The following is a 27,006-nucleotide window of genomic DNA, read 5'->3' on the forward strand; positions in this document are numbered from 1 at the left end:
TATTCAGAACTAAGTTGTACATTATCTGTTTCTTTCTTTCCTGCTTTATCAGCAAGTTTAATTTTGTTTAATCTCCTTACTTAGGTTGCCAGACTTTGCTCTCCCCAAGCGCCTCTGAGCCTGACACTAGTCTGACAGGGGCCTGTCCTAAGAGCAGTTCTAAGACTGACAAAGATGCAAGTGAGGAGGGTGAAGCAGTGGATGGCAAGCTGTCCATTTTCATCCATAAGAGAGAAGACCAGTCATCACATGAGGTGCTTCAGCCATTACTCAGGTAATGACACTGGACAGCCACACTACAAAACAAATACAACTCATTGAATTCTTTTGATTCTGAAAAAAAAAAAAATGGATTCTCAAAAAAAGAATAATTGTGTAACACCTTGCAGCAGCTCAGAGGGTCGTCCTTTCCGTCTCGGCACTGGAGCAAACATGGAGAAGGTGGTAAAGATGGATCGAGATATGACAAAGGTCAGCTCTGGTTAGGTGTTCACTTTTTTAGAGTGTAAAAAGCATCATGCTGAATGTGTAAAATCTGTTCACCTTTCTGCAGGGTGGCTGCTGTGAGGTGATCACAGAAGAGGCATCATCTGCTTTGCGGAAAGCCAATAAGTGGGCTCAATCTGGGCTTATTGTTAGTGTTGGTCCACCAATAGAGAGCACTGGGCAGGAGAACACTGGGGTATCCAATACAGGTGACAAGAAGAAAACTGCCCAGTCTACAGTCTGTCGAGAGAGGAATGCTGAATTGGCTCGGTAAGAAAAATATACTTCACACCTCATGAATGTATATCTGAAAGGGAACTGACTGTCTTTTAGTAAAGGTTTGATGGTATTTTCTATTCATTCCACCTCCATAGTAGCCTGACGTGGTCATACTCAATTCCAGTCAGAATATGAGTCTGAAACTGCTCCATTGGGCTGTGATTATGGGGCGTGTTTCAACCGAATCAGGAAAGACATCAATTGGATAGACCTACAACCAATCAGAGCAACGAAGCGACGCATTGTCAAATGTCAACATAGTTCAACTGCACTGTGTTGCCAAGTCAGCGTTTTTTTTCCCCGCGGGTGGTTTTCTATGTCCGCGGGTTGAAGCGACTATTAAGTGATATATAGACCCATGAGTGCGAATTTTAGCAGGCAACCTTGCCAAAATAACACGCATTTTACCCCCCAAACGCCATTTTTTCCCCGGAGAACCCCCCCGAGAAACTATTGTTTAGGGCTTGTAGTTAGCGGGTTTTGTTGTAAAAACTTGGCAACCCTGTCTGCACGCGTGCTGGAATAAGGCTGGAATACACGATCTTTGCCGGTGTTGTAATTTTTTTTAAGAATTTAATGATACACAGAGTACTTACCCAACATGATCATCATTTCTGAGAGAAATTGTGAAGGTGAATGCATATACAAACAAGCTCTCCGTTTAGGATTTGAACAAATATAACCCAAGCCCCTTTGATGACGTGCATGATTACGTTACTGTTGATCATCTGTCCGTCATCTTCTAAAGCCCGCCCTGATGATTTCATTGGTCCGAACAGTTTCTGTTCGGAGATAATTACTCCTCTATGGAGCGAGGCCAGACCGAACTGCCCAACCTAAAATGTTTGTGGGCGGGGCTAAGTTCGGCTGGCATCCAGGCTACCCCCATAGGGTTTTATAAAAAAATGCTACCTAAATACTAAATATTTTAATAATATAAATATGAAAAAATACATTTTTTAATTAAACAAGTTTAATTTATGTGAAGAAACTGCATTTTTCAGCATTCTAATATGCTTATTTGCTCCAAAAGTTTGGGGTTAGTAAGATTTATAAATAAATAAAATGTATTGCTTTTATCCAGAAAGGATACATTAAATTGACTGTAAACACCATTATAATCTTACAAAATATGTATATTTCAAATAAAACGTATTAATCAAAGAATCCTGAAAAACAACAACAACAAATAAGCAAATTAGAATGATTTCTGAAGTATCATGTGACATAATTTTGCCTTCACAGGAATAAATTACATTTGTAAATATTTTACAATAGAAAAGTTATTTTACATTATTCTCGATTAAATAAATGCTGCCTTTGTGAGCATTAGAGGATTCTTTCAAAAACAATAAAGCATCTTATTTTTTAAAAATGTTTACCATTACGGTAGTTCTTTTCTAATACCAACATTTTCTGAAACACAGATCAGATCCAGTGCGGCCCTTCATCAGTGGTCATGTGGCTAACAGCATGGCAGCTGAGGTTATCGCTCTTCTCCACAGTCTTCTGACTGCACCTGAATCCAACACTGCTCAAATATGGACCAGCACGGCTGAAAAGGTGAGCTGCCCTGATTCTTGTCCAAACCTGGTTTTACAAGGGTGCAATTACAGCTGGCCTGTTAAAATGATACTTTTATAATGCTTAATGAACAAACACAACAGTGTTTAAAATCTCCCGTTTTCTCCTCAGGTATTGTCCAGGGCCTTGATGTACATCCCTCAGTTAGGCAAGTATGCTGAGAGTATTCTGGAGAGTGGTAACAGCAGCGGCAGGAAGTTAGCCAAGCTGCAGGCGATTGGACGACAGGCTGTGGCGGCTCTCTGTGCATTAGGTGGATTCAAGGAGACCATCAAGATTGGTTCTGAAGTCCAGGTGACCAATTCATTTAACCTGTTAACTGTCACCCCCCATTTTGAACATAGACCTGAAAATGTATTATCCGAACTTCAATAGTTGTAATTCATAAACACTTTGGAATGGTTTCAGATTATTGCTGAATTGAAAGGACTTTACCTTAAAACATCAAAGAAGTTTAAGTTTACTGTAAAGCAAATTAACTACTTAACATATTTATATCATACCAGGGGCAAGATTTACTAACAGCTTGCACCAGCACAAACCCTCTATTGGCATTAAAGAACAGCTATCAGGATTTACTAACCTGACCTTGCATATGTAGAAGATTCATTTCAGACACAAAATTTATGGGAGGAGAGTGTTTAAATGAATCACACAAGGTGATTTACTAAGGTTTGCGCTGGTCAATTTACTGGCATTGTTTAACGGCCAAAAAAAGCACACTTAAACCAGATGCTATTTTATGCTGCTCTTGGTAGATTGCGCTGGTCATTATGGAAATGATCCGGCTGCGTCAATTTTTTAATTTGCGCATTGTCAGTAGATCAAGCGACGAACTTTCCACTTCCATCTGCGCTTTTAGGAATTGACTCAAGAATGTATTTTGTGGTCCCAATTATGTATTTTACATATGCTTGAAAATGGAAGCCTTATATAAAATTCTCCTATAGTGAGAATTTTGTTTTTGAGAATTTGATTTTTTTCTAGGTGTTATACCAAAAATAGGCCTAACAATAGATACATTTTTGATGCACTCATCACAAGTTTGTACATTTCTGTCACATCTATCACAAAACAGTGGCCAACTATAGAACCTTGAGTCTCAGATCTTTCCAACAGTACGTGTTTAGATAAAGATTTGTTTATAATATGTGACCCTTGACCACAAAAGGTTAGATTTGTGGGCACAAAAAAACCCCATGTAAAACAAAAATGTATTGTTGACTATTGCCACAAATATACCTGTGTGACTTATGACAGTAAAACTGTGCAGTAACCTTATGACCTGTGCAGTAAATTCTGTAAGATTTGAAACGTGTCCAAAACATTTTTCACCGGATGAAATGTTTTCAAGCTTTCAAATGATACATAATTTATGGCGATTACTAAAATATGTGATAGGGGAAAAAGCATGCCAAGTGTCCTGCTACCACGATACTGACAGTTAATAGGAACACACACACAGTTTAGCAGATGAATTATCTCAATGGCTTACATTGCAAGTATCTCTCTGAAATATTTGCCTCTGTCCATGTCCGTTGTCTGTGGCAGGTGGTGGGTAAAGGCGTATTGGATAGTGTTGGTGTCGTCATATCCATTAATGAGCAGGAGGGCATTGCCACTGTCAAGTTTCCTTCCTGCGATTACCGCCGCACAAGCAAGGCATCTGATATCCTCACTGTACCCATATCCCGCCTCTGCACCCCCCGCTCTGAGGTAATCACTTCTCAGATAAGTGTAACACTGCACAATTGTTATTTTGATGTCATAAAGTTAGCAGTGTTCTTACATTTTGCATTAAACAATGAAAATGTTTTCATCTCACAGTATCATACATGGCCCATTATTATCTAGCTTAATTTTATTTCAGTTAAAAAATAACCTTTTTTTAGTAGTTACTCTTATTAAAGGTCCCATGGCATGGCATGGATTTTTATTTTATAATGTTTCCTGAGGTGTACTTATATGGACTGCATTTATATAGCGCTTTTATCCAAAGCGCTTTACATTTTTGCCTCACATTCACCCATTCATACACCGACGGCGGTGTCCGCCATGTAAGGCGCCATCCAGCTCATCGGGAGCAGCTGGGGTTAGGTGTCTTGCTCAAGGACACCTCGACACTTGGTCAGGTGGAACCGGGGATCGAACCACCAACCTTTCGGTTTGTAGACAGCCTACATGAACCACTGAGCCACTGCTGCCCCACTACTTATATTGTTATTATGCTTTTTACATCAAAAAATGTCATAATTTACAATAAAAGGCATTTTTTCTATACTGATATTAGCCCTCTGGCTTGACTGCTCTGTTTCAAGGGGTGTGTCTGCTGTGAGACTTCAGTCAACACACCCACTGTTGTGATTGGCTGACATCTTTGAATTTGAAATGAGTATTTCAAAGTATTTCACTGCCAGTCCAGAGAGAGACAGATAGCTAGGGAAAGATTGCTGAGAAAGTGTTATTATACTGAGTTGTTGAGAGCGATGTGAGCGCGAGTTTATTTTGTTTGTATCTGAGAGTCCCAGTCACGCCGACCCTTATTCTATTAACTTTGTAACGTTAGTTCTCTCGCAAAATGCTTTCACCACAACTAACAACAAACACAACATCGAGCATAACAGCGTCATTCATTTTAACGGCAGTTTGGACAAGTGTGCACTGCAGATACGTGTGATTGACAGATCCGAACTTTATAAAGAGAGTTCTTTGATCGCTCTCTACAGTTTAATCATTTAAATAACAGATTTGTTTCATTGTACTAGCAGAAAAGACATGAAGTTAATCATTTTAGTCACTGGCTTGATTCACTGATGCATCACGACAGCCAGCAGCGGGACTGACAGTATTAAAAGATTTAGAAAGAAAGTCTGTGTGAACTTGAATGATTAGCTACACATCAGTAATCCCTGATCCCAGATCAGACATTAATGAACACTGTTACTCACTGACTGTGGCGGTGCTGTCGAATCCATATGTAAAGCCTGTGCTGACATCGTGACTGATAAACTGAATCCATTCTCTACTAATTCTCTGGGCGGGCAAAGCAGAGGAAGGGGAGGTAACCTTTCCTGTTATGACATCATAACAGGAGATTTCAAGATCAGCTCATCTGGGCTCTCATTTACTCAAAGGCAGAGAAAGACAGAATTCGGTTTACACCGATCAAAATTCCTAGCCATTTGGGGACAATATTCAGGCTAGGGGAACTCATATTAATGTTGAAAAACCTCATAAAATTTAAATGTTATGCCATGGGAGCTTTAATAATGTGGAATAATCCACACTGATGTTATGCATCTACAGTAGTTTACAAACATGCCTCCATTTGTAAATATAGTGTAACAACCCACTGTCTACTTAATAAGAAGCTGACTAACATAAGAAAGAAATGCTGAGATAAAGTCAGAATTTTTTTTTTTTGCAATATCATGTTGAGATATGATTAAACTTCTCTTGCCATGTCTTGCCTTTGCCTCAGGACTTTTCAAGCTTGCTCATTACTAAAGCAGCTCAGATATCTGATGTCATGTCTCAATCTTGTGCTTTTGTTGTAAGGCTCTGCCGCTGCATAAGCTGTCCATCACAGAGAAGGTCGTTCAAGCAGTGCAGTCCATGTTACTGCCACAGGAGGGCAGTCTGTCCATCCACACGTCCCTCCCTGCGTCGGGAGACGGATCCAGTCCTGTGATGGCGGTGGTGCGTCTTCTGGCCGAGATCAGAACTAGGTCAGACACTCAGTGTATCTTCTATTGTGACATAGCACAACCAAGACTAGAATGTCTAAGAATGTGACATTGTACAGTACTTCAATTAATCCATATGAGAGATATATTGAGTGTGCCTGTCTTTGACTCTGTCAGAGCGTGTTTGGTGATGGCGCAGTTGCTTGAGGACAGCTCATTTTGTGAAGAGTTTATTCAGCAGTGTCCAGCAGCAGTGGAGGTGCTCAACCTTATTGCTCAGGAGTGCAGTCCTGGTGAGTGCCGACAACAATAAAGCCACATATACAGGTCCTTCTAAAAAAAATTGCATATTGTGATAAAGTTCATCATTTTCCATAATGTAATGATAAAAATTAAACTTTCATATATTTTAGATTCATTGCACACCAACTGAAATATTTCAGGTCTTTTATTGTTTTAATACTGATGATTTTAGCATACAGCTCATGAAAACCCCAAAATCTCAAAAAATGAGCATATCATGAAAAGGTTCTCTAAACGAGCTATTAACCTAATCATCTGAATCAACTAATTAACTCTAAACACCTGCAAAAGATTCCTGAGGCTTTTAAAACCTCCCAGCCTGGTTCATTACTCAAAACCGCAATCATGGGTAAGACTGCCCACCTGACTGCTGTCCAGAAGGCCTTCATTGACACCCTCAAGTGAGAGGGTAAGACACAGAAAGAAATTTCTGAACGAATACGCTGTTCCCAGAGTGCTGTATCAAGGCACCTCAGTGGGAAGTCTGTGGGAAGGAAAAAGTGTGGCAAAAAAAGCTGCACAATGAGAAGAGGTGAACGGACCCTGAGGAAGATTGTGGAGAAGGACCGATTCCAGACCTTGGGGGACCTGCGGACGCATGGACTGAGTCTGGAGTAGAAACATCCAGAGCCGCCGTGCACAGGCGTGTGCGGGAAATGGGCTACAGGTGCCGCATTCCCCAGTTCAAGCAGCTTTTGGGCTACAGAGAAGCAGCACTGGACTGTTGCTCAGTGGTCCAAAGTACTTTTTTCGGATGAAAGCAAATTTTGCATGTCATTCGGAAATCAAGGTGCTAGAGACTGGAGGAAGACTGGGGAGAAGGAAATGCCAAAATGCCTGAAGTCCAGTGTCAAGTACCCACAGTTAGTGATGGTCTGGGGTGCCATGTCAGCTGCTGGTGTTGGTCCACTGTGTTTTATCAAGGGCAGGATCAATGCAGCTAGCTATCAGGAGACTTTGTCAACTATCCTGACCTGAACCCCATAGAGAATCTGTGGGATATTGTGAAGAAAAAGTTGAGACGTAAGACCCAACACTCTGGATGAGCTTAAGGCCGCTATCGAAGCATCCTGGGCCTCCATAACACCTCAGCAGTGCCACAGGCTGATCGCCTCCATGCCACGCCGCATTGAAGCAGTCATTTCTGCAAAAGGATTCCCGACCAAGTATTGAGTGCATAACTGAACATAATTATTTGAAGGCTGACCTTTTTTTGTATTAGAAACACTTTTCTTTTATTGTTCGGATGAAATATGCAAATTTTTTGAGATAGGAAGTTTGGGTTTTCATGAGCTGTATGCCAAAATCATCAATATTAAAACAATAAAAGACCTGAAATATTGTGACAGTTGGTGTGCAATGAATCTAAAATATATGACAGTTTAATTTTTATCATTACATTATGGAAAATAATGAACTTTATCACAATATGCTATTTTTTTGAGAAAGGCCTGTAGATGAAACGCCCTTTTTTTTCCCCTCTACACTGAAAAAAAAAAATCAAATGGTACGTTTTTCTTTTAAAGACACAAGCAATTATTACATATACAGTTGCAAGAAAAAGTGTTTGAAACCCTTGCAGGATCTGTAAATATATGTGAATAAAAAATAAAAATAAACGTTTAGTACTATCCTGAATAAGATATTTTGCATAAAACATTTTTTACATATAGTGCGCAAGACAAATAGATGGATTTATAAAAATGTAACAGTAGTTTGTTCAGTAGTTTGTGAACCATTGATTATTAATACTGTGATCCACAATATTATGTTGCCTGATGATATTGTTCCCTGGATGATCCACAGCTGTTTTTGTTTGTTTTGTGATGGTTGTTCTTGAGTCTCTTGTTTGTCCTGAGCAGTCAAACTGCCCATTGTTCTTCAGAAAAATCCTTCTGGTCCCAAAAATTCTTCAGTTTTCCAGCATCTTTTACATATTTGAACCCTTTCCAGCAGTGTTTGTGTGATTTTGAGGTCCATCTTTTCACACTGAGGGCGATTGAGGGACTCAAACACAACTATTGAAAAAGGTTCAAACATTCACTGATGCTCCAGAAGGAAACACAATACATTAAGAGCCGGGTGTGAAAAAGTTTTGAATTTGAAGGTCAAGGTAAATATACAAAAGATGCCGAAAAACAGAAGATTTTTCAGGACTTGGAGGATTTTTCTGATGAACATTGGGCAGTTTAACTTCTCAGGACAAATAAGAGACTCACAGCTATTTTTTTTTGTCTGGTGGGGCTATATGTAAACATCTTTTATGTAAAATATCTTTTTCAGGACAGTACTTAAAAAAAAAAGAAAAGAAAACAATAGCATGCTTTTTTGTGCGATATCACTCTTATTTTGTTCAAATTTTCAAAGATTCGCCAAAGGGTTCACATACTTTTTCTCACAACTGTATGTGCAACTTTTGTGTGCTTAATCGCACACTTATTGTGAAATTAAGCATAAACCATTTATCTTGTTTAACAACCTTTCTCACACCCTATGAACGAGTCAAAAGTGACAGTATTCAGTTTTGAAATGTTATGTGAAAAATTATATTTATATAGTTGTTATAGGAAAAGACATACATTTGCCATTTACAACATACAATTTGGTGGAATTTTTTTTGCAAAATAGCCTACCCTACACAAAAACATGAGAGAGTTTAATTTTAAAAGAGTATATAACCAGTATCACTGACTGTACGTAACCAGTAATTGGGTAATGATGATGCAGGCTGTTCTTCACCCTCTCTTAGCTTTTGCAGTTTTTTACATGTTTCACTGCTGCTGCTGTCTTTTTTGTCAGTCTGAAGACACATCTACTTGTAAGTAAAACACCATTTATTGGCATGGCTGGTTCTGTGTGTGTTTGTAGGAGAGCGTTTAGTGATGGTTGAGGTGCAGTGTGAGAGAGTTAGGATGCTTTATCGAGACTGTGCTCGTCCTCCACCACCTCCAGTACAAACTGATCAACGGCAGGTGAGTTGAGCCTCATTAGTGCTGATTTAACAGGATCAAGAGAAGCATTTGGTTTTTTAAATTATTTTTTTATTACTTATTCAATTAAAGTGTGGTATTATTATTATTTATCTAATATCACTCAGCTTCCTGCTTGCCATATATGGGCTGTCCTGTAAACACAAAATGATTGGCAGAAATAAAGCCCCTCAAAGCCTTCTGATTGGGTGAAAAAATACTCTGACTGCTTGTGATGATTTGTGAATTGTTTAGCACTTTTTTTTCCCTCCGCAGCCTAAAGAAATCACATGGTGTCCGTCACGCGTCTTCCCTCCAGTTCGGGCCTGCATGTTCTCTTCACACTTGACCTCTGTGACCTTTCTGGCGGATCCAAGTGCAGGTGGAGGCCTTCCCAGAGGAACTTTCATTTATGCCACTTCACCTGTGCCTGTTCAGGTAACTACAGCCATGTTACTTGATAACTGATACCTTTGAAAATATTCAATAGAACAAGATGGAAAAAGATTGAACTGTCAAACAGCAGAATTTAAGTTGTGGCATTACAAAAACTTGAGAAAACCATTGCCGAGAATATATTTCTCTGATGTACATCAATTTCATACTTATTCAGGTTTCCAAACAAAGATTTAAATGAATTTTGATAGACCATTTTGATCTCTGTCTGTTTCACCCACTGTTGCTGAGAGATTTTTATGGCAGTCACGGGCAAACCTTAGGAATTAGATGGCTGAAGGGCTGAAATGGACCAATCAGAAGTCCTGTTCTTCCTGGCCTTGGTACCAGAGGTCTTTTTGTTGCCCTCTAAGAGGTGTCTGGCTGTTGTTCTAGCTTCTTTATCTGATGGCGTTGAACAGTTTGTTTATGCTTAGCCCCCCAAGATCCAATCAAAATGTTGCAAACCTTTATCCACTGTTATGAACAGAGAGGAGCCCGGCCATAAACTGGGCCCTGATGCGGTTCACTACAACAGTAAATGCGTTGATAATATTACAAATAGGGATGCACCAATCTGATATTCATTATCGATATCGGCTCCGATCCACCATTATTTGCCAGATCAGGTATCAGTCATTCAGGACCGATCCAAATCCGATAGTGTGCATATAATCTGTGTTATTGTTAAGCCCCAGTGCCCCACAAAAGGCTCAAAAACATTATAAAGCATCATCAACGATTCGTGCACTATATTATAAGTGTTCTGAAACCATTCCATAGCTTAATGTGCGGTACAGATGAATATTTAAGTCATTAAACTCATACATGCTTCCCTCCGCTGCGGCTCAGTCACTCTATTCAGCTTTAAACTGTGTGTCGCGGTCGGTTACGACAGTCAACACAAAACTCTCCAAGATTATTAATTGTTTCTGTTATTATACTTGATCTGTAGATAACGGTCTATGGTTTCTCAAAAAATGATTATCTGCTGCTGTTTATTGCTGTTAATCGTGTAGTTAGATCACAACGCTGGACTAGATATTGTATTGTTCTTCACACACAGTAACTGAAATGTTAAACTGTTAAAATAAATGTCTCAATAAAATATTGCATAGATACACACTACGCATCAGTATATGAAATCTAATGAACTTCTTGACGGAGTGCAGCGCTCTGTGTTGCTTCAAGCAGATCATCCTGCGCATGGGATGCGCATACACACTTTGAGCTGCTCTGTATTATAATACTTTTGCGCTATGAAAGATTATAAATAGCCTTTCTTGTTCTGCCTATAATATTATTTATAATATGTTGCTGCCTCATTAAAAAGATGCGCTATGCATTTTAAATAAATGTAATTTCTTAGTATATAGGCCCTATTTCTATAAATATATTTACTTGATTTTGTGTAATATTTTACCAGATTTAGAGCTACACTTATTCACTTTTATGGTTGTCTTTATTTTTTCCCCTGTAAATGTTTATATTTTATAAAACTATTGTGGACTTTGATCCACAATATGATTTTGTGATTTTGTAACTTTTGCTGCTGAATTATTCATTAATCTAATTTATTCACCATCTAGTGTTTAGTAGTATTTTTTGTTATAGATTGTGATTATATATTTTTTTATTAATTGTTGTTTTTCTTTATAATGAAGTTGTCTGTATTTAGTATTTATCAGTTCAATAGACTGAGGTATAGAAATTCTACATATAATTTTTTTAACAAAACTGCATTGTATCGGATTAGTATCGGTTCTGAAAAATGGTATCGGTGCATCCCTAGTTACAAAAGACTTCTTTTTCAAATAATGCTGTTCTTTTGAAATTTCTATTCATCCTGGGAAATAAATGTCACGGTTTCCACAAAAATGATAACTGTTACCAACATTGTTAATAGTAAGAAATGTTTTTTGAGCAGCAAAGCAGCACATTAGAATGATTTCTGAAGGATCATGTGACACTGAAGACTGGAGTAATGATGCTGAGAATTCAGCTTTCCAAATGACATTTTAACATGTTTTGCAATAGCAAACAGATATTTTAAATGATAGTATACCTGTATCTCTCTCTTTCTGGTTTCCAGGCTCCTTCTTTTTACTGGGAGATAGAGATCGTTTCATTTGGAGATTCAGAGGATGACAGCGGTCCTATAGTGTCATTTGGTTTTTCCCCGGAGGCTGAGAAGAGAGATGGTGCCTGGACGAATCCTGTCGGCACCTGTCTATTCCACAAGTACTGACCCACTACGTTTAACTTTACTCAATTAGCTTTCACTCGTACTGACTATCAACCTGTTCTTTCTGTTGCTCTCTGCTTTCCATTCTAACTCCTTTCTTTTTACATGTCATCCTTGTTGTTGTTTCTCTCCCGCTCAGTAATGGGAGGGCAGTACACTATAATGGCTCCAGTTTGCTGCAGTGGAAGAGTGTGAGACTAGACGTGGCTCTACTTCCTGGTGAGACAGGACATTGTTCCAAACGGCCTTTATTCATTTGACTATTCAGACATTAACCACAAGCACATTATGGTGTTCAAGCCGACTGCCTTTATGGGCCAACAGTGTTGGGGAAGCTACTTTGGAAATTGCAGCTTCCCAAGCTACAACCTCAGTTAGTTAATTAACTGAAAAAATTTAATCCTGTCATTATTTACTCACCCTCATGTCATACCTAATTCTTTCTTATGCTTTGTGAAACACAAAAAGGGACTCGACAATAGGGACTGTTCGTTGGCCCAGGGTTAGCTGATAAGTCACGAAAGTATGTCATTTTAAGCCATGCCTATTTCAATAGCAAGACACAAGACAGCGCAAACGACAACATAAAGCTGAGAAAATCATGTTTTTGTGAAAGACTATATCCAGATCAGATTCAGAGCGATGATCAAACATAGATAGAGCGGATTGAGTCCATCAACACCCCTAATGCTGGCACAGACCTGTAGCTCATTCTGGGTCCACATTTAAATCCGTAACATTAGATAGTTTTGATTTATATGATGTTTAATGTTGATGATCACATTATTTTGCATAAGCATCTGCTTACATTCGATCGCTTGTTTTACTGCGTCTTCCTCACGTGTGTTTTGATCAGGAGATTCTGTACTCATTCAGAAGATGCACATTAATGCCCCTAGCATCTGACAGAAAAATCTGTTTTTGTCAGGGAAAGAGTTAAGTGAACCTAAACAATTGAGAAATATAACATGTGTTCCTGTATGTTGGATTTGTGAAACTCTGAAAGTGACAGCAGCCTACATGCTGTTTTTGGAGCTTGTTTCGATAAATGCTTTGACCTCTGTAACACATACATTTACACTAAATATTGCTGGATCTTGGGATGCATGCTTCATATTCTCGCCAGTTTCATGTGATTGCGCTCACTCTCCATTCTGCTCACCTCTCTCATTAAAAATTCAGTTAGACAACTTGAGCTATTTTTTTCCTGGCAGAAATTCTTCTATGCTTTACTTCACCACCTTCTCTCACTCTGTCTGCACCATAGAAATAAGATAAAATCCACACCATGGTCCACTCACATCCATGCGCGGGTTGAAAACATGCGGAAATAGCTCCCTCTACTGGCTGTAGTCTTTAGCCTCTGGCCAAAAATTCCTCAGATGACGCAAATTGAAGATATTTGCGTCATCGAAGGATTTTTTTCCAGAAATAAAATGCATAAATCTCGTCTTAACGGGATATGAGGGGGGGAAGCATGATCCTTCGAATATACTCCGGGGTTTTTTTTTATTTTTTTTTACTTAAGTAGGACTTTAGTAAGTAGATCTTTATATGTAATTTCAGAATTCTATTGTCTTTGAAATATAGTTAAAGTGTACTACTGTAACCCAAAATATACTTTAATGTAATTTCCTTTGAAATTTAAATTGTATGTCATGTATTCATACGGAATAATGTTGCTATTTAGTGCATTTTAAAATATATGAACTAAAATACATATTAATGTAATATCAAATTACAGAACATTTAAAATTACTGCATAATCAAGCATTTTACATGTGCTTTAGTATTTTAGTCAACACATCATAATAAAGGCACTTCTTTAAAGCACAACAAAATATTATTAAAACAATGATTTAAACTTTAAGACAAAAAGTCTTAGTTTGTAAAATGTATTTAAATATAATATATGATATTTCACAATCAGTTTTTTTCCCACGACTGAGTTGACCATTCTATTCCCTAACTTCTATAACTGATGCTTTATGTTTGCTCTTATTGCGCTCCCTAATTATTCTTTATTTCGCTTTTATTTTCCCATTCTCATTTTTATTTTCCTGAACTTGGGTGATTATTATTGAACCCAGTCAAACTTGTTTGAGACAAAGTTGTGTGCACAATAATATATAGTGTACAAAAAAATATTCTCACTGTATTTTTATCTTGTTTTCCAGTGCAAATATCTAAACAAGATACATTTACATGAGAAGCAAAAATACATATTGTTTTCATAAAAAAAAAAATATATTGGTTTATGCTTAGATTCGGAACTTTTTTTGTTTGCACTGTAAAAACCAACAATGTAGTGTTTTGTCAACCCACCAATGCTTATTGGAAAAATGACCTTGTTACTTAAAAAGCTATGCTAGTTCTGTTTTTCTGTAGTACAGTATATGTAAAGTTAGTAGGGTTGATATGATTAGTTACTCCCCAACGCTGGTAGGCAACTATTTTATAAATGCCATTATAGATTTTTATTTTTGGGTCAATGAACATTTCTCAAGCTTCCCCAGTAATGATCGGTCTTGTTTGTTTTGACACAGGTGATGTTGCAGGTATAGGTTGGGAGCGTTTGGAAGGCACTCCGCCTCCACCCGGTCAGCCCCCTAAAGGGAGGGTTTATTTCACTTATTGTGGTCAACGTCTCGCCCCTTATCTGGAGGATGTGGCTGGAGGGATGTGGCCCGTAGTTCACATTCAGAAGAAGGTTTGCAAACAAATGATAAATAAGCATACCAGTGGTGCACATAAAGTTAAGCATGGTTCGTAATGGTTTCAGTCCATTTATAGGTTTACTGGGTATGTTTGTGAGGGGAATAAAACATTCCCAATTGGTGTTGCAAAAAAAAAAACAGTAATAATTTGCTACAAATTAAAATGATACATATCATGAAAATCACTGACTTTTTCTATGGTTAAGTGCTATAATCGGGTCCCCGTTGTATCTACCAACCCAGAAAACGTGAAAGAACAACCCAGTAACTTTTTGTGTAGCCTTTTTCTAAAAGCATGTAAAAAAACAGCGCTCCGATTTCTCTCCCCTAGAATAGAAGGGGATCTATTATAATATTACCGCCCCTTAATCTGCACGTTTCCACCAGTTTATTAAGCACCCCCTGAAAGGCATACGGTGATAATATTATATATATAATATCATATTTGATGATAATGCAAGGGAGAGAGCGTATGTATATGGATAAGACTTTAATACGCACTTCTTGTACTGTTTTATTGAGCTCTTACATTGATTTTCTGGGGTGAAAACAGATGCTTCATTGCTTCATACAGTTTTGGCCATCTTTTAGACAGGGCCCGCTACTACAGGTTTGTACTAATAGTGGATAAATGCTCGAGTATGCAGTCTCGAGTACCGCCTAAACACAAACTTTTTTGTCATTTCGATTAAAATAATTCTGATTGAAAGATTCAGTGGACTGTTTACATGAGACGTTGTCTAAACCGATCTGGGGTTTACATGTGCTGACTTTCAGTGAGAATAATTTTTGTAACATGCGCGCACAGTTTTTCTGCCGCATCAGAAATGTCGGCGCTGTCGTCTCCAGCAGCTGGAATGTGTTCATGGTTGCCATAGCAACTCTCAATGGCCACCAGGATTTATACGGTTTTATAAAAGCTCTTTATTTGTTGTAAAGTGTATTAATCATCCCAGAAATATAAATTATTCTGTCAGGTGCAGTTGAAGTAAAAAGTGCCTTGGACAAACGCTGTCAAGATGAGAGGGTGTAGCCAGGCTGTGTCTGTGTCATTATTTCAACATTATCTTCATAACTTCTTACGAAATAAAAAGTTTACCCCTCAGAAAAATTTATTTTCCTCTCTTGTCAACATTATAGCCTGGTGTGAGCATGGCCTTTCCTGTATATCACGTCACATAAGGACTTACATTTAAAAGTAATCGGGTCAGGTCGTTTACATGGTGAAATTTTTCGTTTGATCAGTTCATGAAAAGGTTTATCCCACTCCTCTAAAACTGATTACAATTTCATTCGGTTTGGGCATTATTATTCCGATTGAGGTGTTGAGCATTTTCCTTTAGATTGTACTTTTAAACCGATTACAGTGCTCTATAATTTAGTGCTCAGTACCTATTATTTTGGCAACACACACACACACACACACTGTGTGAGTTGCTGCGGCTTTTTGCCACTCGGTCCGACTGAGGGGGCGTGTTCTGGCAGGAAAGGGACATAAATGCATACACTATTAATAGTTGAGATATATTTAAATATTTTATTTGTCTTATTTAAATTAACAAAAACAATTTTAGGTAAAATATACAATAAGGTCTCATTCTTTAACATTAGTTAATGTATACTTAACATGAACTAACAGTGAGCAATATATTTAATAATCTTTTTTTTGCTCTAACATGACGGTTTGTTCATGTTTGTGCAGTGTTAACAAAGAAAATTTTTAGTTTTAAATATGTATTAGTAAATGTTTAAATTAACATGAACTATGATTAATAAAGGCTGTAGCATTATTGTTTCGTGTTAGTTCATGTTAATTAATGTAGTGGAATGGAACCTTACTGTAAATCGTTAACTGATTTTTAATCGTTTTAATTAACAAACAAAATCACTGGCTATTATACCCAAAACAACTAAATAATAAAAATAAATTATAAATTAGATGTAAAACTGAAACACAAAACAGACAAATCATTTCTATATTTCAGAGGGTAAATAAAGAAATAAACAATGGTTTAAAAAGGATAATATTTATTATGTATCATAATTATTTTCAATGGTTCTGTGAAATTCAGTGACATTTTTTTTGGTATGTTTTAAACATCCAAAAACTTCTTTGAGGATAGTGTTGCTTATCTAATCATGGAGATGGTCTTATAAATGTCTTTTTATTTTACACTGGTTTCTTATTGGCCCTTTAGCCCTGTTTTATAAATATTTTAATTGTTTAATAATTATTCCCCGTTCTCTTTTTTTAGAATACAAAGATCCACGCAAACTTTGGCTGCCGGTTATTTGCGTACGCAGAGGGACAGGCTCATCGAAACGCTGCCGATCTCTGCATGGACCTCTCAGAGGAGATCAGTGCCAACTTTGAGGCTCTGCCCTTTGCCATGGCCTCCGACAGCGACAATGATGCCGGCACTAGTGTGGCGTCTGACTCTGGTTCTCATGGTCCTCCGTGCCGAATTGCCGCGGTCGTCACAGCACAGCAACGTCAGTGTCAACTCAAATAATAACTAATATTAATACTTTCAGCTCCAAAAATGTGTATGCGTGTACTGTACTTGAGGTTGGATTGCTTTTGAAGGGTGTCCCTCCCTCTTCTAAATAAAACTGGCTATCTGACTGTTAATTTTATCTATCAGTTATCAGTTAAAAATTGTATTTAAATTCGGTGCAGCTTCATGTGGTTTAAACTTTTTTTATGGTCTTATTTTATTTACAGAATACAATAGTGATGCCTCTTGCCACTACAAGGTAGAACTGAGCTATGAGAATCTGGTCGTCTCAGGGCCAAGCGCCCACCCGCCACTGATTGCTGATGATGAGAGTGATGATGAAGATGATGAAGACATTCCTAGGGTATGGAAAGCTCATAACGAGACCCTTAATTTTCTCTAAAGCAATTCGCAAGTTACACCCCTAACATAGTGTCAACTAAATCAAAGAAATCATGTTTTTTTTTCTCTCGCCGTCTTTTTGTAAAGGAGGATCATTACGCCTTGCTTGTGAAAGCATGGGAAACCAAAGTTTTTCCAACCATTCGTCGTCGTTTCAGGAATGAAGCAGAGAGGAAGTCTGGTCTGGATCAGATCAAAGGAGCACTTCAGCTCGGTGAATGTTTCTTTTTTTATTTACAGTGACTAAAAGAGTCCTTCCCAGCTCATTCATTCATTTAATCAGTGACAACTCTTGGTTTGACCCTGTCGTGCACACTGAGTTTGTCCTGCTCTTTTATCTTCATGTGCTCAAACACACACGAACACATCTCTGTATTTAATCAAAAGGGCTGTGCTTTACTTGTGCATATCTCTTGCATTTATTGTTAAACCATGAGAAATACTAAGCCTGTGTCTTATTTTGTGATTAAAGCTTCTGTGAGTCAAAACCACTATTAACAAATGACACTAAAAGCTAAAGAGACATATTACTGCCCATTTCACAGACAAGGCTTAAGTCTTGTTCCAGACTAAAATGCATGTTTGAGCTGTTTTAACTGAAAGCCTCTTGCACTGAAATATCTTGAAATATGTGAGTGCCATTGTTTTGTCTCAAGATGCACAACAGGAATCTTTTTACCTTAAAATAAAGTGTTACCTAACACTCTAGAGGCATCAAAATAAGTGCACTACATTAAAGCACAACAAAAGATTATTAAAGCATTAATTAAAATATACTCTAAAGTAAAAACTTAATTTGACATTTTATACGAAGCACACTTTTAAAAATGTACTTAAGTGTGTTAAGAAACAGTCATGAAAATGTGCTCTCTTTAAGCAGACTTAAGTGGCCTTTTATTTCATTAAAGGGGTACTTAAGCACTTGAAAGATGAATCTGTATTAAAACTGGGTCATTAATGTAGTAGAAATGTGAAATTATTTTTGAATTTGGTGCCTTCTAGACTGAGAAAAGACAGAAAATGTATTTTTGTCTCATGGGGATTAAAGACTACAATTCCCAGAATGCTTCGCTGCCCTGTGAGGCCATTCCCAAAGTCACCTACTGGATTACTGTGACTGAGTTAGAGAACAGACACTACAATTAAATACTGAACGTGTCTGTTCAATATAACGATCGAGTCTCACAGCACTAACTCAGATTAGGAGTCAGATTACATTTTACGTCATAAATGAGCTGATGAGCTCTCGTGATGAGAGCTGAGGTAATCGCGATCACACTCGCACCATACATTCACAACGCGTGTTCAGTCTGGTGTGTTTTCAGTTCATGCCTTTGGAAGCTTAACTACGTTAACTAAAGTTAAAACACTTACATTGCTTAGCATCCGTTTAAATGAATGCCTGATGTTGAGCTGAGCTCTGAGTGTGATCTCCCATTCCCCATGTGTGAGTTGAAAACATGCGTAAATAGCTCCCTCTGCTGGCTGTAGTCTTTAGCCTCTGGCCAAACATTCCAAAGATGACGCAAATATCGTCAATTTGCGTAACGGGAGGAATTTTTCCAAAAATAAAATGCATAAATCTCTTTTATGCATTTTCATAGCTCAATCATTTGATTATACTCCAGGGTTTCTACTGATACAAAGCCATATGCTAATCGCTAAAGTAACCCTTTAATATTATATATTATCTGCAAATATATTTCAATCATTTAGCATGTTGTTGAATATGGCAGTGTTATTATATTTGGTCTGCTATGCCACTGCTACAGAGAAAGTACGGACGTACTACTGCTAATAGACACACAGACATGCTGCTGCATAAATAGACATACATAAATCCCATTGCAGATCTAGGCAGGTGGAGCTGAGGGAGGTGGACAATTTCAGAGGAGCTCTGACAGTGTGCTTCAGCACTATCTTTCAGCAAACACTGAACCAGACTATTTAAATCAGGGATGGGCAACTTTGGTCCTGGAGGGGCCACTGTCCTGCAGTTTTTAACCAGCCCTGATAAAATCTACCTGCCTGTTAGGGGTGTGTATCATCAGTAGTCTCACGATTCAATTTAATTACAATTTTCATGTCTTCGATTTAATATCAAGATGCATAACGATTCGTTGACTCCTCAATTTTCACCATTACTGCACATGGCTACGTTTTCATCAATGAATGCAAGCAGTCAGATATATGAACTCTCTTTTTATTTTATCTGCTCCAAGAATTGTCTGGCTATCACCAGACCAAGTTCCATTTAAGATTGAACGTCGGTCTGGGGAGTCTGGTCCTTATACTGCACAAGAGGTGTGATAAAGAGCATTATTCAAATGACTCTGTACGCAATTGGATAGTCCTTCAACCAATCAGACCACAAGAGGCGTGATCAACGGGCAATGAAACATTTTTACGGTCTATGGCAATGACCCATTGCTTCTCTATCCGTCATCATGTTAAACCTGCCAATAGCACGCCAGGTGGATAAGCCAGTCTGTGATTGGTTCCCGCAGAAGTGTAACAGATGCAGTAGAAATTAATTCACAGGTTTCCAGATTGAGTTGCAGGGCGAAATCAAATTGCCGGCAGATCAGGCTGGGTTTACCCAGTCTACTCCAAGAAAGTTCACTTACTGAATATAGCAGATATCAAACGCAACTTACAGTGAGGAAAATAAGTATTTTAACACCCTGCTATTTTGCAAGTTCTCCCACTTGGAAACCATGGAGGGGTCTGAAATTGTCATCGTAGGTGCATGGCCACTGTGAGAGACGTAATCTAAAAAAAAATCCAGAAATCACAATATATGATTTTTTTTAACCATTTATTTGTATGATACAGCTGCAAATAAGTATTTGAACACCTGTCTATCAGCTAGAATTCTGACCCTCAAAGACCTGTTAGTCTGCCTTTAAAATGTCCACCTCCCCTTCATTTATTATCCTAAATTAGATGCACCTGTTTGAGGTCTTCAGCTGCATAAAAACACCTGTCCATCCCATACAATCAATAGAGGGAATGCACGTGATGTCATCGTCAGCTGGAGTGACTGTGATTACGCCCCGCTGAGTGGCAGAAAGACTGAGAGGCAGCATTGGTTTACAGCGCGAATGCAGCGAAAACTCACAAAGCCAGGCCCTGCGCCAGAAGGGGGGTAGGGGGAGGCTTGTCCACGGACCGCATAGTCATCGCTGTTCTGAGCTTGAGACGGACTTGACAAAAGCGTGTAATTTTCTCACTCAAACCACTGCCAACTGCTGCAGCTTCTGCTTTTAGAGTGAAACGCTGCACATAACTGCTTGTCTAGGATATGTAATCCTCTGTAAGAATTCGTAATAACTGCATATTATCAGCGAAAAGGAGCTAGCAAAAGATCCAGTGTGTATCTGTATTTGCACTCGTCAAATGATTACATTTCCAACGTGTTTTCGCCTCGGTGAGTAATGTAGCCAATCACAGACATGTTTGCAGACTTCTACAACGGAATTGGCCAATCACAGGTGTTCAATTTGGAATCACTCACCGCTCGAGCATTTGTCCAGGCGCTGAGTTCAGTTAAACACGCGCAGCAATCTTCTCTAAGTGCAGACATTGTAAAAATAAGAGATTCATTGTATACCAATGTCATTGCGGAACTTTGTGAGATTGCGTTTGTTGAATGAGTGACAGCTTTTAGTGAATATAAAGTATATTACCACCACTACACGCTTCAAAACACGGACCCATCCACATATACATGCGGGATTCACTTGAAAAATGTGATGAATGACAGTTATAAATGTTCTTGTCGAAATGAGGCTCCTACAAATGTCAGGAAAACACGATTCCTGGCTGCATATCATTATCCATGGATCACTGAATCTTTGGTAAGTTGTAAGGATCGTTTGCTCCACTCGTGTTTTCCTCCATTAACTCCGGTCACGCAGCAGCTCTTCTGCCACTCAGCCCCGGCATCGAAGTGACGTCGATGCATTCCCTCTATAAGAATCCAACTACTAACATGGCCAAGACCAAAGAGCTGTCCAAAGACACTAGAGGCAAAATTGTACTCCTCCACAAGGTTGGAAAGGGCTGCGGGGAAATTGCCAAGCAGCTTGGTGAAAAAAGGTCCACTGTTGGAGGAATCATCGCTTGTGCAAACCTGGTGAAAAACTATAGGAAACGTTTGACCTCTGTAATTGCAAACAAAGGTTACAGTACCAAGCAGTACAGGAGCAATTAGAACTAATAAAAACTAGTAAATTTGGTGGTTAGACCACTAAAAGTGCTTGAAACTGTCAAGTGGTGTACTTAAGTTATAATAACGCTGCTTAAGTTAAAATAACACACACACACACACACACACACACAGATGCTCGCACCCTTGCAAGCATTCGCACGCATACACTTGCACTAGTATGCACATGATTACCCATGCTGTTAAAGTTAACTTAGTGGGTGCATTTGTTTAGTACTCGCATTTGTGCTTCACCACCCTCTGCCAACGCTGGTGCGAGAAGTGCATATGTGACAAATGATGTCAGAGAAACGTCAGTAGTCTATAATCAATTATGGTCTATTACTGCATCGATGCATAATCGCGATGCTGTGATTTATTTCAACATCCCTACTGCCTGTAGCTTTCTAGTAATTCTGAAGATATTGTTCAGGTGTATTTGATTGGGGTTTGAGCTAAACTCTGCAGGACAGTGGCCCTCCAGGATGAAGTTGCCCATCCCTGATTTAAATGTTGAGCAAACAATCTCATTGGCTGCAGGATCATGCAGAGGCATGGCACATCAGCTTGCGCCATGCGGTGATGATGTGATTGCTTGTAGATTGCATGGATTATCAGACTGCACCCTCTAGATGAATGAAATAGATTTTTATTTAAAGATTTGAAGTTCAATGCAAGTGCATATTCAGTACAATCATGAGCACTTCATTTTTCACAAGTTTTTCTCAGTGTATATGTGTGTATAATTAATTCTGTTATTCCTGGCAGGAATGGTGGACATTGCACGTCAGACTGTTGAGTTCCTGTATGAAGAGAATGGAGGTATTCCTCGTGACCTCTACCTTCCAACCATTGAGGACATCAAAGATGAAGCTAATAAGTTCACCATTGACAAAGTCCGCAAAGGTCCGTGTGAAAGCCCACATTAATATGAATATTTGTGTGAGGATCTATGCACTTACCTTTGTTTGGTCTATTGTGGAGATCACACATTGTCTCTGTGCATATTCAAGCATAAATACTGTATTTTATAATTGCACTGGTTGGAATTGCATTGTTAAGATGAGATGCACCGATAAGTCCCATTTTATTATTACAAAAACAGGTTAAAAGTTTAACCATTTCCCCCCAGGTTTAACAGTGGGCATCCGCTGCCCAGAGGGAAACAACATCTGTAGCAGCACGGGCGGCACAGCCTTACCAAAGTTTGCCATCCGGGGCATGCTGAAGACTTTTGGCTTGCATGGGGTCGTGCTTGATGTTGACTCTGTGAGTATCTATATAATCAAATTGGAGTTTCCAAATCAGTCTGTTTAACAGGATCAGCAAAAAGGATAAAAGGCCAAATGTCATGAAAAAAGACATTTTGCCCATTTTGACTTTGACATAATGAGAATCATCTGGATCCAACACATTTTCCCCCTAATGAAAACAGCCTACTCATGATTGAGGAATACTAATTTGAAAAACTTCACATTTTAAACAATATAAATATAAATATTTTCATTGCAGAATTTTTTTCATATTCATTGTTATATACTAGCATTTGAACCTCTTCTAAAAGCAATTGTTTCAAAATGCCAAAAATCCGAAACTTCACCGAAATGTCATCTGTGTGTATTCAGGCCAATGAACTGGTCCAGGTGGAGACGTATCTCCGTAGTGAGGGTGTGTTAGTCCGGTACTGGTACCCTATTGAGATGCTAGAGAGGCCACCAGCAGGGTCCCGCAGGGCTGCAGCTAATGGCCTGGTGTCTCTGGACAGCAGCAACATCCAAATTCATCGGTAATCCATTTTCAGAGACAGTTTTTTCTATTGTTTAGCCATGCAAAAAAGCCTAACGTTCAGTACTGTGCTTGTGTGTTTCAGGGAGCTGCTGCGTTGTGAAAGTGCACTCGCGCGTCTGTACTGCCGCATGGCATTGCTCAACATCTTTGCTCCCAAGAGCCCTCACACGTTTACACGTCTCTTCCACATTCCCGCTGTGCGAGACATCACACTTGAGCACCTTCAACTCTTATCCAACCAGCTGCTTGCTCCACCTTTGCCAGGTGATGAAAATTTTCAGGGACAGGTTTTAATATGAACTTGTAATAATTTACAGTGAGTGTTGGTTGTAACGTGTATTATATAATCAGATAACTTTTTTATTTAATGGGTGACGTAACACGTTACTTTATTAAAAGGCACAATATGTAAGATTTTTTGAATTAGAACAATGTTAATATATTTAGTTGACTTGTGTACATTATCCCAAATATTTCCAAGAATATTTAAATCCAGAGAAATAAGCAATTTTAACTAGGACATGGACGTGTGTCACCTATCAATGACATCATACCTAGCGGTTACCCTTGATTTCCGGTTTTATTATGAACCATGAAACAATGGAAACACCAAAGAACCTTTAAAGGTGTCATGAACTGTTTTTTATTTTTTAATTTTTTTATACTGTTTTGTGAGGTCAACTAAGGACATTTGTGTGGTTTTTACATTCAAAAACATCATAACTAATAAGTAATAGGCTATTTTCTACTCTGGTTTTGAGGCTCTCTCTTGAGTGCTGGGTTTTGGGAGTGCCGCACTGGAGACTTTGAAGTAAAAGCCCACTGCTGAGAATAAATAAGATTTGCATATTTAATGAGCTTCTGCTCCCCTTCTCAGTTCAGAACACATGAGGGAGGGATTGTTTTGAAAGCGGCAACCGGAATGATTCTCTCACGGGGCTCATAAACATTTTTATCAAACAAACACAATGATTTATTTCTCATCCACCCGCGATTGATTGGAATATTATTTTTGTATTACATGGCCCGTCCGATCGGTGGATATAAAAGCGAAACGCGCACGCACGCATGCACACACACACGTTCTAGCCTCCTGCAGTGTGCAACAAGAGTCTCACAGTAGCCGCTGAGCGAATGAGTAGCATTATAACATAACTTTCAACACACTCGTATGATAACTCGTACTCTGATATCATAAAACAGCGCTGCTTTACCCCATATATGCATGAGCGGAAAAAGTGGAAGCGGCCGTCTGCAACATTGTAAAAGCTCCGCATGGAACTACGCCTTTGTTTGAAAAAAATAAGCAAGTTCTAGCGGCAAATTGCACATTACTTTTCAGTTAAATTAACAGATTTTTTTTTTTACACTACTATATTACATTTTTCTCTCTGCTCCATAATGTAGTTGCAGAAACATACAAAAAGTACAAAAGCGCAAATTACTTAAAATAATATATTTAAACTCTTTCAAAAAAACAACAACTTCAAGGCTTGGAAGAGATCAACAAAAAATAACACAAAAGTAACGTAATTCATTACTTTACATATAAAGTAACTAAGTAATTTAATTGACTTTTTAGGCCATTTTGTAATGCATTACTTTTAAATGATCTTTCCCTAACAGTGACAACTTATGTGCCAACTTGTTTAGTCCAAATTTTAATTTTAATACATGGTAACACTTTACAATAAGGGCTCCCATTTGTTAACATTAGTTAATACATTAACTAACAATGAGCAATACATTTGGTACTGTGTAAACCTTTAACAAAAGTAAATACAAATATAACTTTTGATTTGAATAATGTATTAGTAAATATTGAAAATAACACTAACTAAGATGTATGCTTTAGAAGTATGTTTTCATTGTTATTTCATGTTAGATAATGTAACTTTATTTGTGTTAGTGTTACCTTTTACATACTAGGAAAACATTTTTCATGAAACTCTTGTGTATTTGTTCATTTCCCCTTTTCTTCTGTAGATGGCAGAATCAGTTCTAACTCTATTCTGCTGGCTCAGTCTGTTCTCCACGAGCTGCAGGGGAAGAGCTGCTCCCCGACTGAGCTCTTCTATCAGGGAAACACACAGACCATTCGTGAATGGTTAACAGTGGCCATCAGCAGAGCTCTGCACCAGGGCGAAGACAGCCTTCTCGAACTCACTAAACAGATCTGTTGTTTCCTTCAGGTACTAATGCCTCGCAACTTATTTGTATTCACTTGTTGTGCATTTTTTCTAGAGGATATAGTAGTATATTATTCTGAAAACCATAATTTGCATAAGATAAAAGTGATAGGCAAAAAGAGAGTAGAGATGAATAAAGATTTTGTGCAAAAAAGTGCCTTCTCAAAAAAGTTAAACTATATTTTTCACTTAATATTATTTTCTCTTTTTGTGTTCAGAAAGACATCTATAATTTAGATATTTACAATTATTTGAACATTACTAAATGCACTTAAAATCAGGCAGCTCATTACATTATTCACTGTAAATCAACCATGTTCTCTGATATTTAAATGTATCTGATGTTCAAATGTATTATTAGTTATTGACCATTATTAAACATTATTATGAACATAAACATAATTATTCAAAATGTACTTTTAATATAAGATAATGACATTAACGTTTTAGCATCGGCACCGTTATTGTACCAGGTATTATAGTTAAAACTAAAACCATAAAAAAAGTTTTTGTTACTAAACTAAACGTTAATTGTTAAAATTTACCTTGATGAGCTAAAATAACACTTAAACGGAAAAAAAGAATAAAAACTGTAGACAATAGAAAAATAGACATTTTAAACAAAAATTCATCATTGTTAATTTTGTAACATTAGGTTATTTTACTGTTTTTTATTGTGCAGCTTCTTTGAAGCGAATAAAGTACTATAGAAATAAATGTACTTTAACATAAAACTTTTAATGGTAACACTTTATTTGACAAAGTCCTTGCTTTACACATGTAATTACTGTAGAAATGACAGTAAATTAAGCATAATTACATGCAACAACTAACCTTAACCAAACCATTCCTAACCCTACGCTATAGTAAGTATAGTTGCACTGTAACAAGGACACCTTAAAATAGTTTAACCCTTTTAATTGTAACAATATTACAAAGTGAACTTAGAAGTGTGTTATGAAACATAGTCATGAAATTGCACTCTAAAATTATTATTTGTTAAATTTGTAGTTACATCCTTTTATGTTTGCTGAAAATTCAGAGTGCACCTGAACAGTTTACACTGGAGGAGTTTCCCATCACTGAGTCCAAGGTCAGCATGGACGTGAACTTCCCCGGTGCTGCCTTTGTGCTCGTCTCTTGCAAAGAGAGCCAACTCAGCTGCCGCAAAGAGTGAGTTCATATTGATTAATAATATCAGTTATAATTTTATTT

At 38.0% G+C, this 27,006-nt stretch overlaps 1 protein-coding gene across 7 annotated transcripts in view; it reads left to right on the forward strand.

The window, feature by feature from the left end:
• The window catches only part of LOC137048043 (probable E3 ubiquitin-protein ligase HECTD4), a 128,087-nt gene that overhangs the window by 68,844 nt on the left and 32,237 nt on the right, over positions 1-27,006 (forward strand). For all 7 annotated transcript variants that reach the window (XM_067426058.1, XM_067426281.1, XM_067426205.1 and 4 more), the window contains exons 37-58: positions 85-274; positions 390-471; positions 554-756; positions 2,193-2,328; positions 2,461-2,643; positions 3,901-4,065; positions 5,908-6,077; positions 6,213-6,328; positions 9,207-9,310; positions 9,584-9,745; positions 11,835-11,983; positions 12,127-12,206; positions 14,534-14,697; positions 16,960-17,197; positions 17,430-17,566; positions 17,692-17,818; positions 22,583-22,720; positions 22,947-23,083; positions 23,440-23,600; positions 23,685-23,866; positions 25,589-25,794; positions 26,834-26,964. In XM_067426058.1, coding sequence (XP_067282159.1) covers positions 85-274; positions 390-471; positions 554-756; positions 2,193-2,328; positions 2,461-2,643; positions 3,901-4,065; positions 5,908-6,077; positions 6,213-6,328; positions 9,207-9,310; positions 9,584-9,745; positions 11,835-11,983; positions 12,127-12,206; positions 14,534-14,697; positions 16,960-17,197; positions 17,430-17,566; positions 17,692-17,818; positions 22,583-22,720; positions 22,947-23,083; positions 23,440-23,600; positions 23,685-23,866; positions 25,589-25,794; positions 26,834-26,964 — 3,361 coding nt within the window. The remainder of the gene's footprint in view (positions 1-84; positions 275-389; positions 472-553; positions 757-2,192; positions 2,329-2,460; positions 2,644-3,900; positions 4,066-5,907; positions 6,078-6,212; positions 6,329-9,206; positions 9,311-9,583; positions 9,746-11,834; positions 11,984-12,126; positions 12,207-14,533; positions 14,698-16,959; positions 17,198-17,429; positions 17,567-17,691; positions 17,819-22,582; positions 22,721-22,946; positions 23,084-23,439; positions 23,601-23,684; positions 23,867-25,588; positions 25,795-26,833; positions 26,965-27,006) is intronic.

The sequence above is a fragment of the Pseudorasbora parva genome, chromosome 1, assembly GCF_024679245.1.
Source record: "Pseudorasbora parva isolate DD20220531a chromosome 1, ASM2467924v1, whole genome shotgun sequence".
NCBI lineage: Eukaryota > Metazoa > Chordata > Actinopteri > Cypriniformes > Gobionidae > Pseudorasbora > Pseudorasbora parva.